A 14,911-nucleotide genomic window follows, 5' to 3' on the forward strand; every position below is an offset into this window, starting at 1 on the left:
CACCAAGCCCTTGTTATATGAAATGTTAAAGGGACTTATCTAAGAAAAAGAAGATCAAAAATACGAACAGAAAAATGACAACAAACTCACAAGTATGAACAAAACAAAAACAAAACTAAGCAAACAACTAGAACAGGAACAAAATCATAGAAATGGAGATCACATGGAGGGTTATCAGTGGGGAGGTGGAGTGGGGAGAATGGGGGAAAAGGTATAGGGGATAAGAAGCATAAAGAGAAAGTACAAAATAGACAGGGGGAGGTTAAGAATAGTATAGGAAATGGAGAAGCCAAAACTTACATGTACAACCCATGAACATGAACTAAGGGGGAGGAATGCTGGTGGGAGGAGGATGCAGGGCAGAAGGGAGTAAAGGAGAAAAAAATGGGGCACCTGTAATAGCTTAATCAATAAAATATACTTTAAAAAATTTTTAAAAAGCCAAATGCTGAATCATCCATGTGGGCCGAGCTGGCTGATGGGGTAGGCTGTGAGTGATTGAGATTTTGGCCTCAATTCCCAATCCTTTCCTGAATTCATGCCCTTTGCTATGTTACTGCAGCTTCCCCCACAAAAGCTGGAGTGTATTTCCTTGGACCTTGGCCTTGGACTCATGTGAGTTACTTTAACCAACCAAACATAAGCAGATATAGCAGAGACTTGAAATGTGCTTGCAAAGTGGGGTTTGCCCTTTTATACCTCTGCCGTCACCATGAGAAGGGCAGGCCCTGGCCAGGGCAGCGGCTCTAGGAGGAGGATGTAGGACAGGCAGAGCTGGACAACCTGAACACTCACGAATGAGAACAAATGTGTATTATGTGTGCCACCGACATTAGGTGCTTGTTTGTTACACAGCATTATTGTGGTAATAGCTGGCAGATAAAGAAACTGGTACCAAGGGTAGGGTGTTAGCAACAAAAATATGTACCGTTAGCTCTGGGACCAAGTGGTGAGGAGTAGGGAAAATGTTACAGTAGGCTTGAAAAAAGGCGGCCCATATCACGTAGAGATGAAATGCTTGGTAAAACTGCCAATCTACAGTAACTTGGAGGGAGTGCATGGATTTGGGCAAGATACTACCCAGGCAAAATGCTGAAAGCAAAAGCTGGCTCCTTTGGGCTGTATTTGATAAGGACTTAGAAGAAAGAGAATTGATGAAAAAAACAGGGCCATGAACAGATAGCCCAGTTGGTTAGAGCACCATTGTCCCAATACACCAAGGTCGCAGGTTCAATCCCTGGTCAGGGCACATACGAGAATCAACAAATGAATGCATAAGTGGGTGGGGAAGCAGATCAATGTTTTTCTCACTCCCTCTCTCTCTCTAAAAATCAATTAAAAAAAAGAAATAACGAGTGTTACAGGGTAGAGTGTATTCGGGGGGAATATAGAGGGCCCAGAACTGTTGAGTTGGAAAATAAATCTATTAACTCCAGTCTCTCCTGCTATTAAATCATTCTCAAATTAAGATACGGATTAAACCAAGGACAAAGGACAAAGATCAAACCAAGGTCATGGCCGGTTATGATATAGCATGTGGACAAGATCAAATCAAGGGTATGGTTGTAACATCTTTTATTAATACTATAAAATAATGAGGTACTATACAGTAGATGCTCTCAGCGGCTCAAAGGGGCTTCTAGAAGACTTATAGGGCTTGGCCATACAGAAGCCTGATGTACCCAAAGTAGTCATAATTGAATCTAGAGACTGGCCTGACTCAAAAATAATTGTGGGTGTGGTTTTGGCACATGGAGTTAAGTGGAATGAAATACAGAGAAAACCCATAAAGTGTTTGAGATAGGTGTGTGGCCCAAACTATGATCAGCTTAGGCAGAAGGGACCGAGACCTTTCAAGTTATAAAAACACATCTGGGTCCCTCCCTTCAGGGACAAAGCAGGCTAAGAAAGCTATTCAGCTGCCCAAAGGGCACATTCTTCAATGTTCTCTTCAGAAGTGTCCAAAAAGGTGAATAGAAAAGGAAAGGCTTTCAGAAAGCAGAGCCAAGAGCTTTGGAGAACGATGGATTAGGGAATCAACCCCAGGTGGTACAGCTTGGGCCTCATCAAGGGAAATTTCCTATCCTAGAGTATCCGTTCAACATTTGTCCAGAAGGACTTCAGAATGGGCGTGGATCAGTAAGTCTCTGAATTCCTTCTTCCTCTTTCTGCACAGGAGTGTGAACTGCGTTATTCTGTCCCTATTTCGGCAATGTATGCTGGATGCGTGGGGAGTTGGGGGTGGGAGGTGGATAACTTTCTCTTTAGATTTTAGGTCACTCAGTCAAGAGGAGTCGCATCCAGACCTGGCAGAGATGGTGAGACCTTGATGTTATGACTGGATGAGACTTTGGGGAGGGGTCTTGAGGATAAGCATATTTTCTAAATCAGTATGGCCAAGAGAGTGGTCTGTAGTACATTGAGTTACTGACCCTGATTCATCACTCCTCCCTGGATCTAAAGCCTTTGCCATATAAATACAATGTCTGACACAAAGGTGGCTGTGTACTCCTCTACCCCTTGTCTTTGAGCTCAGTTATATGACTTGCTTTAGCTGATAGAATTTTAGCAGCTGGTATGCAAGCAGGGGCCTTGAAATGCGCTTGTGTAGGTAGGCTTGCTCTCTGGTGCTTCTGCTGCCACCACGAGCACATGCCCCAGCTAGGCCACTGATCCCATCCACAGAGGACCAACCACAGAGGACCCTATGGCCCCAGAAGCAGAGCTGTCCCAGCTGATTCACAAACTTGGGAGCAAGAAATAAATGTTAACTTTTGTATTACACTGATTTCGTGGCGGTTTCTTATGCAGTACTACTCTAGCAATAACTAACCAACGTAGGAACCCAAACAGTTCTGAGACTTGTAGCCCATCACCCATCCCCAGCTCATTCATGAGTGATGGAGGTTGTGGGAGATTAGTGAATGAGGGGTTATTTGAAGAAAATTGCTGGGGTGCTATATATGTCTCCCCAGGCCCACTTCATACTTAGAGAACTTCTCATGGGCCTGACGATGTGGGGAATCTAGTCCTTTACCCGAGGCTCCTATGGGACAGTAGAAGACTGCCTGGGAGAGTGTGGCAGGTATCCCCTGGATTTGGAGGCCATAGCACCTGGGCCTCAACACCTGCTTGGAGACTTCTAAAATGGAGAGGCTGGCAGCGCCACCTGCGTGTGATAGTGGGTCTAGAAGGGAGGCAGTAGCAGACCAACCCAGACTCTCAGAGTGCCGCAAAGCAAAGGCCTCATTTGACACGGGTTAGGTGGGAACCGAGGAAGAAAGTAGGCCTGGAGTTGTCTTCAGAGAATTCTGCCCTGGATGGCTGCCTGGCAGGGCCAGGCCCCCTAGCAAATAGAAAAGGCTGAGTGGGGAGGAGGGGGACCACTGGATGGAGGAGTTGAGAGGGAATAAGAAGCCTGTCCATGCCAGGAAAGAAGGCACCGTGTGGGCCGTGCAGGACAGGAGGAGCTCCAAGAGCACCACCTAGGAGAAAGAGTCAGCATGTAGCATCTGTCACACAGAAAGTCCTGAGGTCAGACAACACCTGCACTAGCGACCTCCCCCTCCCCCCCGGAGGGACCAGAAACAGCCACTGGTGAACGAGGAACAGCAAAGACACTGACCACCATGCCCACCTACAGGTGCATGAGATGTTGAGGTAGACGAGACTGAAGTTTGAAATGAGCCCCGACTGGACTCTTAATACCCGACAATGAGACTGTCCCTTACGGTCTAAGAATGACTAGAAAAGCTCAAGGATCCGCCCATATGTCATCCAGGCCATTGGGAAACAGTGGTTTCTCGCTCTGCCCTCCCGCAAAAGTCAGTTCATGCAGCCAACAAGCTGGTCGCCTATGTACATGCGATCCACAGGATTCAGGTTCATTTATGAACCTCGAACACCAATTGAGTGCTCGAAACAGCTGTCTTGACAACAATCCAACCCGATTGCCTTCAACTGTTAGGAAGCTCAGAGTCAAGTCTGAAACCAGTGATAACAGCTACCACTTGTCAGCTCCTACCGTGTGCAAGGCCCTGATGAACACGAATAAACACTTCCATGCTAAGTCTTAGTTCCATCTCCCCAAGAGCCCCCTGGGGTCTGGCTTATGCCCCGATTCATTTATAGATGGGAAACTGAGACTCAGGGAGGAGAAGCAGCTAGCCAGAGCACGCTCAACGCTCGCTCTCTTTACTAAACCAGATATTGTGCTATGATTTCCCTTGGTCTTGATTTTGTTGATTTTCATGGCTTGCTCTGTGACCCAGGGTCCTCTTTTTTTCTCTGATCTTGCGTGGGTTATCTTCAGAGAATTTAGAACAAGTATTGGGAAGGGTAGTTTGTTCCTGATACTGAATACCACAGACACCTGCAAACACTCCTTTGAGAAGGCTCAGAGTAGATCCAATTCTCTCCCAGAATGCTCCACTTTCCCCAGGGTCAGTCCTCCCCACTGGTTTGCCTACTTTAATCCAAACAGGTAGGTTGAAGTGAGCCCGGCCCACCAATAGGTGGCTGCTCTGAGCCAGGATCTGGACAGCCAAGTCAACCAACTCCTATCCCACAAGCTGGAGCCTTCACCAATCCCCTCACGCCAGCCACCATTGGTGGCATCGGCCTCTTTGACCCCCATTAGAGCACCAGTTCTCCAGGTGGTGGAAATTTCAGCCCAAGGCCTCCCTAGCATTTCCCGCTGGCTGCCTCCCCCCCACACCCCAACATGGTACTCACTCGGGAGCGTGCGACTGTTGCTGAGGCTACTGGTGCTGGGCGGTGGGGAGAGGGACTGCAGGGAGACACTGTCTTCTTCCTGCGAGCAGCCCGCCTGGATGGCGCGTAGGTAGCTGTGGCTGCGGGAGCGGAAGTAGCTCGGCAGCGGCAGGTCCAGGGCCTCCGCCGCTGTCGACTCCGCTTCACTGCAGGCAGACTCGCAGGCCGCCTCATACTGGTCGCTCAGATCTGCCTCCCGAACCTGTCCAGGCAAAGGCAGGCGTCAGGGGCCAGCTTTGCCCATCCTAGAGGGATGGGGAGCTTTGTGGACAGCCCAGCTGCCAAGCTCTCAAGTGTGTGGGTCCTCAGCTCAGCCCACCTTCCCTTCCGTCTCACTCAGAATGGGATCAGCACATGGAGCCCTTGGAGATACACAGCCCCGCTCACCTCTCTGGGCCTCACGTTTCCCATCCACTGATGGACCGATAGATTTTGAGGTCACATCTGACTTCAGTGGGAAAGAAGGCTATAATCAATTAGTAATGTCTGCCCAGAAGGTTGGAATGGGGGATGCCAATAGGTGTGCTAGATGTTTACTATCTTACAATGTATAGATATTTACCATCTATAAAAGGGGAGCTAGTTATAGACCGAATTTTATAGGATTATTGTCAAGATTAAATGAGATAATTCACACCACGCACAGTGAAGGGAACACGCTTACCAAGGGTACCCAGTGAGTAAGTGGCAGAATCAAACACCCCGCATGTGTTTTTAAGGGAGATTGGTCTAGCCCTGGCACACACAGTGGATACTGGGGAGGGGTCTTGAGCGGAGGCAAAGGCCAGAGGTGGAGCTGACACGACAGCCTGGTGGGAGACAGCCTGGTGGGAGAACACGGCACTGGATGAGGGGAGCGGCAGTGAGGAAGGAGAGCGGCAGCATGGCTGCTGTTTGTGTCTCCCATCTAATTTGGCCCCAGCTAGGTGGTCTCTCAGTGTCCCTCCGGAGACGACCGCAGATTTGAAGACCCTACAAACCTGCAGCTGGAGGCGCGACATAAAGGGGCCTCACCACACACACGCTCTCCAGGGACCCCAGAAGGGTCCGTCTGATTCACGTTTCAGGCCATGCTGACAACTGGGGATCAGAGGATTCACACACAGGAGTCGGCTGGCCAGAAATGGGCACTGGGTGGAGGTCCTGGGAAGGGTCGGGGCTGCAGGGGAGGCACACGAGTTGACGAGCACCACGTGGGGGAAAGGACGGAGCCTGGCCCGGGGCCAGCACTATCCTCCCGGTCAGTGTTTCTTCGTGGAGAGGAACGAAACGAAGTGAAATGCCTGCGTGCTTGTCTGACGCTGCGTTGAGTGAAGTGGCTCCAGGGATCGTCACTCAACTTGGAGCGTGTGTTTGGAGAGGTCTGAATCTGTGCCTCTAATTCGGTAGTAACTAGCCGTGGGGGGCTATTTAGGTATACATTAATTAAAATTCAATAAAAAATTCATTTCCTTACTCATGTTTCACTTGCTCATGCTACCTTATCAGGCAGCGTGGATTACAGAACATTTCTATCTCGGCAGAAAGTTCTATGGGACATTACTAATACATTAAAAGGCAGGGTGGCATATTCAAAATTCGCTTGGAGGGGATATTAAAGAGAGAGGTGTTTCCAAAGCTGCCACCTGAAGTGGTGGCTGCCATACTGACAGGCACTTGTGACCCAGGGCAACGAGGTCCTGTTTGGGACTACACAGTAACCGGCACAGCTCTGGAACGAGACTGTCGGGGTTTCAATCCCTGGCTCAAGTTCCTCACAGTGTGAGTGTGGGCAAGTCACTGAACTGCTCTGCGCCTCAGAGCCGTTACAGACCAAATCTGGAGGCTGGTTAGAGACCAAATGTTATAGGATTATTGTCAAGATTCAGTGAAATAATTCCTACCACAAACTGAGAGTAGTGTCTGGGAGAGGAAACACCGGCTAACCTGTGCCTATACCACAGGCAGCTCCGTGGGGAGAGCGCAAGGGTTTGTAATGTTGGTTAAGATGCCCCCAAGCTCTGGCGGGGGGTGGAGGGCACCCGGTCAGTGCTGCTGGCACGTGTATCACTGAGGACACTGTGCAAGGAACTGCCCTGGGGGTGTGCTATGTGAACACACGTCACATCCTTACCACGAGCCTGTTGAAGTAAAAGGAAAAATAGGTTGCCTGGCCCCTGTGGACTCCCCAAAGACCTTCTGGAATAATACGTGCAAGAGGCACTGTGACGTGGGGGTGGGGGACACATAAGGCATCCACCTCTGGTGTCAGGAAATGTGGGGCCAAATCCTAATCAGTTTTGCCCCTAGAGGACATATGGCCTTAGACAAGTACCTTGCGCAATGAGGGGTTAAGCTCAGAGCACCTCTTCTGCTCTACTTTCTGGTCTTAGGCTAGAACCTTGGAGGGAGAGAGGGCCACTTCCAGGGGCAGGATGAGTGTGCATGGGAGGGGGGCGCCCTCAGGGCAGCCAGGTGGTTCCAGGACTGGCACCACCTGCCTCAACTTCTGTAAAATGGAAAAGTCTCTGCATTCTGAAACTCTCAACACTTCAACATCCTTAAAGGCCCCAAAAGGAGAAAAGTCAGGGGGTCTGGGGGCTTGGACCTGGAGGGCAATATCACGAATCCCCAGCCTGTCCAAATAAAACAGTCACCCCAAGCTTTTCCCCAGCTTTGGGGGAGGAGAGGAGGGAGGAAGCCAAAAGACTCTCAGGGAATGCTTGTCCTTATCCTGGGGTTATTTCTTCCCCATTCATGGAAACTCGCTCATTCTTTCCCATTTTTGGGAAGAGGAAACCGAGGCACAAAGAAGTGAGGCAATAAGGCCAGGGATAGAAGGTTAGGGCCCCAACATGAGCCTAGACTCCACCCTCATTGGAGGTGGCTTTCCCAGTGCTGGCTCTGCTTGTACCTGCCCGGGCTGGGAGCTAGATGCCACTCAGATGCCAGGCCTAAAACCCAGCGCTGGACTCTGGGGTCGAGGTATGAAAGAATCGCAGACATACTGACCTGCTGCTCGTGACCAAACAACTGGGGGATCAGGGAGGCCTGTCCAAAGATCTGCAAAAAGAGAGGGAGGGGGAGGGTTATGGGGAGACCAAGGCTGGGGCTGGGGTTGGTTGCTCAGGTTCCACTGCAAGAGAGCTTGTGGCTAACTGGTCTAACTCCCTCAGACCAGCTGAGGCCCAGGTCCTAGGAGGTCTGACTTGGCTTCCTCCAGGAATGGGAGGCTCACTCCTTCTGGGGCTGTGCATTGCTGAGGACTTGCAATCTGCTGCTTACATGTCTTTCTCTTAGTCTGGACCCTGGTACCACGGATGCCCTGTCTGCTGCCTTTTACCTGGGCACGCAGCCCCCAGGACCTACAGATTAGGGACAGCGCCTTCTCTTCCCTGGGCAGGGCCTGCAAAGCCCGATGCCTGGTGGGCGGGGGCTCCTTCCGTCAGGGTTTGAGGCCTCAGAGACACAGCTAGAGCTGGCACATCTCTGACTTTGGAGCCACGTGTGTGGCTCAGGTCACTCAGGCTTCTGGGGGTGATGGTTTGGGAGTTGAGAGGACCCTGGGCTAGGACAGAGCTTGGGATGGGCAGGGGGTAATAGGAGAGCCCTGCTGGGGTCCCCAGCCTGGCTGATAACTTTGGCCTTTTTGTGTAGCCCAAGGACCCTCCCATGGTCCAGGTGCCAGAGCCAGGCAGGGGAAAGACATGGGTGTGAGAGAGAGACAGACAGACACAAAGAGAAACAGGGAAATGAGATGCATTACAGAGTCAGAGAAGTGCGAGTGAGGGGAGAGACACAGATACAGACAGGAAGACTGAGAGCTGAGAGAACGTGATAGGATGGAAGAGACAGGGAGGGAAGCCGTCCATTCAGTAAATACCCACGTGCCCTGTGCCACGTGCCCGGGGCACTGAGGAGAACAAGACAGCAAGGTCCCTGCCTGTAGGAAGCTCTCAGTCTTAAAGGCAAGACAGACATTAAGTAAGCAAGCAAATGAACCTAATTCCAGATAACAGTAAGTGCTGTCAAGAAAATTAAGCAGGGTAAGGGAACAGTGCCCTGGGGACTCCTTTACGTGAAGGGGCAGGCCCTTCTGAGGAGGTGACATTTGACCAAGACCTGAAATGCAGGGAAGAGTCAGCTGTACAACGATTTGGGAGATTAGTGCTCCTGGAAGAGGGAACAGCAGATGCAGTGACCTGGGGCGGTAATAAGATGTGTGAGGAACGGACAGGAGGCCAGTGTGGCCCTAGTAGGGTGAGAGACAGAGCAAGTGAAGACCATGTCCCGAGGGAGGCAGGGCCTGCCGGGTCCCAGTAAGGACTCTGGCTCTCCCTTGGGGAGGTGGGAGCCATGGGAGGTTTGCAGTAGGGGTGTCGTGTGCTCTGCCTGAAGTCTTACAAACTCTCTGGCTGCTGAGAACAGATTGGAGGTGGCAGGCATGGAGGCCAGGACAACTGCTCAGGTGAGACTTGGTGTGGCCTGGATGAGGGTGACAGAGAGTCCCATGGCTGGGGTGTGACCCCTCCCCACGCCTGAGGTCAGTCTCCTTGGAGTCTGGGAACGACAGTGCTGAGGGTGGGGGCCTGGGGCAGGCTTGGCCAGGTGAGGGAGAATGGGGTGTCAGGAGCTGGGGGTCCCAGAGGTTTCTGGCTCTGAGCGGTCCATCAGCCTGGGCCATGGGACTGCGCAGTGTGACCCGGGCCGTCCCTGCCTGGTGAGAAGGCTGGGTCTGCGCCTGGCTGCCCTCACTGTCTTGTTGTACTCCCACTGGCCTGCGTCTGCCCTCACTGGGCCTTGTCTCCATGTCCACACCGTGCGCGGAGCTCTCAAGCTGTGGCCAGTCCTACCTTCGCAAACTCTAAAGGGCGGGGTCTGATAGCCCTGGGTCTCTGCCCACCTTCGCTTCTTCCTCGGTGTGTCCTCACCTCTCTGAGCCTCAGCATCCTTGTCTGTGAGATGAGGACATGAATAATGATGTCCCCTCAGGGGCCGCTATGAGGGTTCAAGGAGCTGAGCATTAAATGGGCAGCACGGGATGCTTTTGCTGTTAGTGCTCTAGAGTGGGTCACACAGCAAGATGACAAGACCCACGAAGGTAGCTACCCTTTGCTGGGCACTGTATGTTCATTATCTCATTGACTCCTTACAACCCTTTGAAATAGGAATTACCACCCTCCTGTGGTAAATCAGGAAACAGGCTCAGGGAGTGGGTGACTTGTCCTGCGTTCCTATCATCAGTGACAAGGCTGGGACCCAAACCCAGGTCTCTGGCTCTCATCCTCAGGGCCCCTGGGTCCAGAGCAGTGATGTGGGCACTAGGGACCCACAGCCTAGGCCGTGCAGTGTCAGACCCCCGTGATTGCTCCCCAGGCACAGGACAGTCAGAGAGACACATGCAGGCAGCTTCAAGAACAAAGACTGAACAGAAGCTCAGTGCAGGCTACTCAGCAGGGGCTGGGCCTGGGTGTCTGTCCCCCGGGGTGGGAGCTGGGGCTCTCTCGGGCGCACTGGCCTTCGGGCTGCCTGCCACCCTCACCTGGCTGATGCAGCTGGAGTCGTTGAGACTGTCGCTGATGGGGTTGTAGTCTTCCTCCCAGCTCGGACACTTCGAGGGCAGCAGCACGTCCACAGAATCCAGGCGGTCCAGGCTCCTGGGGGGGCCGGGGAGCAGACAGAGCTCAGCCTACCCATTGTTCAGCTTGGGAAACTGAGGTTCAGAGGGGAAAAGACTAGCTAAGGTCATTCAGTGGCAGAGGGAAAAAAAGAAGTCACTGCCAGTCCGATAGTGATGGTGGTTGGTGCAGGGCAATGAGCAAGCAGAGCGCTCCTAGCTTTTGGAGGCCTTGTGGGGCTGGAAGGTGCAGGCAGCCCTCGCCTGTCATATCTGCTGCAGCCACGAGGTGGCAGCACAAGCTTGCTTTTGACCAGTTCAAACCCCTTTGGCCCACACTAGCTCAATTCTATAGCCCCTTTCCCCGCAGGTTTGGGGCAATTCCTGGGGCTGGACAGGGGAGGTGGGGTCCGTCAAGACCCACAACAATGACCTCAGATGAAGCTGCCCAAACGGCATCAATTTCCACATGATGTCAGGTGGCCCCCACCAGGCCCCTGAAGACTTACTAATTATCCCCATGGTCCCAGCTCTTCCATCTTTCTCACATCCACATGACCCTGGGCCTTACCTCCCTCCAACAACCACACTCCCTGCCCTCCCCCTACTCTGGGGATAAGGTCCAAGCAGCCAACAGTTCAGGCTCTTAATACAGACGGGCTTGGACAGAAGTCCAGTTTCCTTGCTGGGTGACCCTGGCCAAGTTATCACCTTCGTTTAAGTGTCAGTCTCCTCACCTCTTAAGTGGGAATGACACTGCCTGCCTGCTGGGGCTTGACGAGGAGGACTCAGTGACGCAGATTAAAGTGCACTGGGACAGTAGACCCCAGAGTACAGCAAGAGCTAACAGGTGGTGCCCATTACTATTACTACTATTGTTACTGTTGATTCCCTCTTATTCAAGGCCTGTGCCCCAGTCCTGACCATCTCTCCAATTTTAGCACCCACTGGTCATTCATAGAACTGTAGGATCTCAGGCCTAGAAGAGGCTTTAGAGGTCATGCAGCTCAGCCCCCCTCACTTAAAGGTGGGAAAACTGAGGTTCAGGAACCGACCTGGGACTGGCCAGTGGTGTCCTGAATTTCCCCTGCAGGCCATTCCCCACCTTCTGCCCCAGCCAGCAAGCTCCCTGGCTTCTCCCCTCGCCACCTCAGTCCTGCTGCCACCTGACCTGCTCTCCTTCCTGTCTCAGTCCTCGCAAACCACATCCTCCATGAAGCCTTGGTCCGTGCCCGCAGGAGTTGGAGAACTAGAACTACACTTGTTTTCTTCAGCTCTTCTGAGTCTTTCTTTTGTTTGCTTCTGACTTGCTTTTGTTTTTCTTTCTCAGGGGACTTTGAATCCCCAGTACCAAGGTTCACCTGTTTTGTGCTCATTTGATAGACTTTCCGCAACTTGCCCCTCATTCCTTTCTGTTCTAATCCCCAGGGTGAGTTCTGTATGTGAAAGCCTCACCTCTCTCTCTAACATTTCAATTGCTCCTTTCTGTGCGTGTGTTCCATTCATTCATACTTTCACTGACTCCAAGGGTTAATATTTCCAAGTCTTAAAGCAACAGGCTAAGGATCAAATAGTGGAATTCCAGGCAGAGTGATGGACAGGTGAAGGCTGTCTCTCTCCCTTTGCCTTATGGATTCTCTCTTCTCCCCACTCTTGGAGCTCACCACAGGGATCAATTACAGGGACAGGGCAGAGGGGCCTCTGACCTTTCCTGGGCAGTGAAGGCCTAAGTGGTGGTGTCTTGGTTCTCCTAACCTGAAGTAGAGTGTCCCCTGGGGCAGTTTCCCTGTGAGAGTGGAACTCACCTGGGGATGTGACTCCTACGGGCAGGGTTTACCTGGCCAGCCATTCTATGGAGGCTCTCCTCCTGGTTTACCATAGGACGAGGCTCATTTGTGGTCAGGACTTAACTGCTGGGGGCTTATGGGGTGGTTCACCAAATGAAGGGGCTCTCCAGAGTCAACTCAAAGTGCAAGGGTCAACCTAAGGATGAGAACCTCAGGAAGGGCCTAGCCTGAAGAGGGGTTCACTTAGGGGGCCTGGGTCATTGTGGGCTCAGGTTCTGGTCTCAGGCAAGATTCATTTGTGGGACTGGGCTCTCTAGCGATGGATGAAAGGAAGGAAGGAGAGGTTTCCAGGGTGGGGCCATAACTGTGCAGGGCTCACCTAGGGGGCAAGGCTTGCTTGTGAGCTTGTACAAAGCAAGAATCATCCCCGTGCGGGTGGGGCTCACCTGAAGGGGCGGAGCTCCAATGGAACCTGGTTAACTTGTGGGCGAGGCTCCCACGGGGGTGGAGCTCACTTTAAGGGAGAGGTACACTTAGGAAGCAGAACTCACCAGTGGCCAGGGCTTCTGGTGGGCGGGGCTTCCGGGGGCTGGGCTCAGATAGGAGCTGAGACCTCCAGGGTCGGACTTGGACCTCTAGGGGCAGGGCTTCGGGCGCAGGGCTTGCCTGGGGGCGGGACTGTTAGAGATGACCCGAGGACTCACCTGCGCGGGTTACTCTGCTCTCCCAGAGACTGCTGCGTGGCCCTTAGGTAGCTCTGGCGCCGCGCCGCAGTCTTGGGTGAGGGCTTGGGGCTGCCGCCAGACTCGTCGCTGTCCTCATCGCCCATGGCCTTGATATAGCTGCCGCTGCGCATGCGTCGACACGGGATGTGGCCCTCTGCTGTGGTGTCCGCCTCGCGCGGGGACAGCAGTGCAGTGCTCCACTCGCCGCCACCACCGGGCACCTGGGAATGGGTGGAAAGGCCTCAGCACACTTCGAGAGAACCACCCGCCGCTCAGCCTGGGGCTCAACGCCTGGGTCGGGGCACCGGTCCTGAAGCTCTCTTGCTCCCCATCTCAGAGAGTTCGGCCTTTGGCGGGGGTACTACCATCGAAGCCACCCAGCAGCTGGGCAGAGCCCCGGGCTGGGAGAGATAGCTGGGTTCCATAGCTGCCTCTGCCACAGCTTCACTGTGGGCCTTAAGCAAGTCATTTCCGACCTCAGATTTCTCCATGGATCCCAGGCTGGATGCCCGAGCAAAACCACCATGCACTGCAGCTACCTTTCTAAGTGGCCACTGTGTTCCCATCACTTCCCCTGCTATCTCAGAGGACGGCTGATGATACCACACAGATGAGAACAGCAGGCCTGAACGACGCCCCCAGACACCAAGAGCCTGGCCCTGGGATGGGGGAGGACAGGTCAGATGACCCTGACACAGTATGGGGGTGGGGTCCTCCAAGCCAATCACAGTTCCACATCCCACTGGTCAGTAAACTGAGGTACCAGGGAGCTGGCTTTCAGGGTGGCATAGCCACTCAGTAAGCTGGAAAAAGGGCTCAGTTTTCCCATCTGAACCTCAGGGACCACTCCCCCTCCCGTGGAAGGGGGTTGTGATAAGGGCAAGTGAGATCACAGCTGTGAGGGCAGCTCTAGTCCCTAGTGGTTACAGCGGGGACCGCCTCTGTTTTTCCAAGGCCAGGCTCTGCCAGTTGCTCCAGGGCAGCACCCACATCCTACACCCCTCGTTCACCTAATACACACAGGCGTGTATACACAGTGGGTGCTCACCTCGCGATGAATGAGTGTGCACATCTCAGCACTTACACCACCTCAGCCCCAGCACAGAGGAAACAGGCCTCATCATGTGCACATGTCCGAGAGCAGGCACACTTTCCCATACACACCCATCTCACCAAGGATGCAGCCCAGCAGCCCCTACGTTGTGTGAATACCCTTCAACGTGCACACAACATAAACACAGTGCATATTCGCACACGTCACATACACGCTAGCCACCACTGCACCATGGACATATCTCAACATGTGCCCAGCTCCCCGTGTGTACTTCTGCTCAACACATGCAGAGGGCACAGCCTCACTCTGTCTCTACTTCACCATGGGTGCCCAGGTACACGTTTCTCGTGCACACAACATACCCAGTCTTTACCAGGTGCACGCTCCCCAAATCACCATGGCTGCTCAGACACCACATTCTCCTTACCGGTGGCTAATTCCTAGCTAAGGGAGGGTTCCTGTCTGGGACTCCCACCCTAGGGGCTCCCCTCAGCCTTCCCAAACCCCCTTCCTCAGCTGACTGCCCAGCCAGTCACGAGAGTCTACACATTCTACCCCCCAAACCATTTGCTAGTCCAGCCTCCCTTCCTTGACTTGTCCCTTGGGAAGGTGGCCTGTATACTTCTGCTCAAAGCCTGTTGCTACCTCAGCCCCCACCCACCTGCCTCCCACCACGCAGTCGGGCAGCACAACCTCAGGGCCTGCAGGGCCACCCTTCCTGGTGTTCCTGAAGCATTTTCACACGATTGGACCGACCACACCATTTTGAGAGGAAGCCAGGTCATACAACACTCTTCTGTTTCTAAACTAGGAAGTGGACTGAGAGCCATACAAGCCTTAAATATATAAAATACTGCCTGGATTTCATTTTCTCCTTATTAGAAAAAATACCCTTTCTCCTTCGTTTCATTGCCTTTGGAATTTTATACAGAATGACAAGAACTCAGGGCTTTGTCAGACTTTGATCTTCACCTGG

General features: G+C 52.8%; 1 protein-coding gene across 1 annotated transcript in view; it reads right to left on the reverse strand.

The window, feature by feature from the left end:
• DLGAP4 (DLG associated protein 4) overlaps positions 1-14,911 on the reverse strand; it is a 131,375-nt gene that overhangs the window by 63,951 nt on the left and 52,513 nt on the right. Inside the window, exons 3-6 of the mRNA XM_053926224.2 lie at positions 12,861-13,102; positions 10,295-10,409; positions 7,765-7,815; positions 4,735-4,975 (exon numbers count right to left, since the gene is read on the reverse strand). Coding sequence (XP_053782199.1) covers positions 4,735-4,975; positions 7,765-7,815; positions 10,295-10,409; positions 12,861-13,102 — 649 coding nt within the window. The remainder of the gene's footprint in view (positions 1-4,734; positions 4,976-7,764; positions 7,816-10,294; positions 10,410-12,860; positions 13,103-14,911) is intronic.

Source organism: Desmodus rotundus, chromosome 6, assembly GCF_022682495.2.
Source record: "Desmodus rotundus isolate HL8 chromosome 6, HLdesRot8A.1, whole genome shotgun sequence".
Lineage (NCBI taxonomy): Eukaryota > Metazoa > Chordata > Mammalia > Chiroptera > Phyllostomidae > Desmodus > Desmodus rotundus.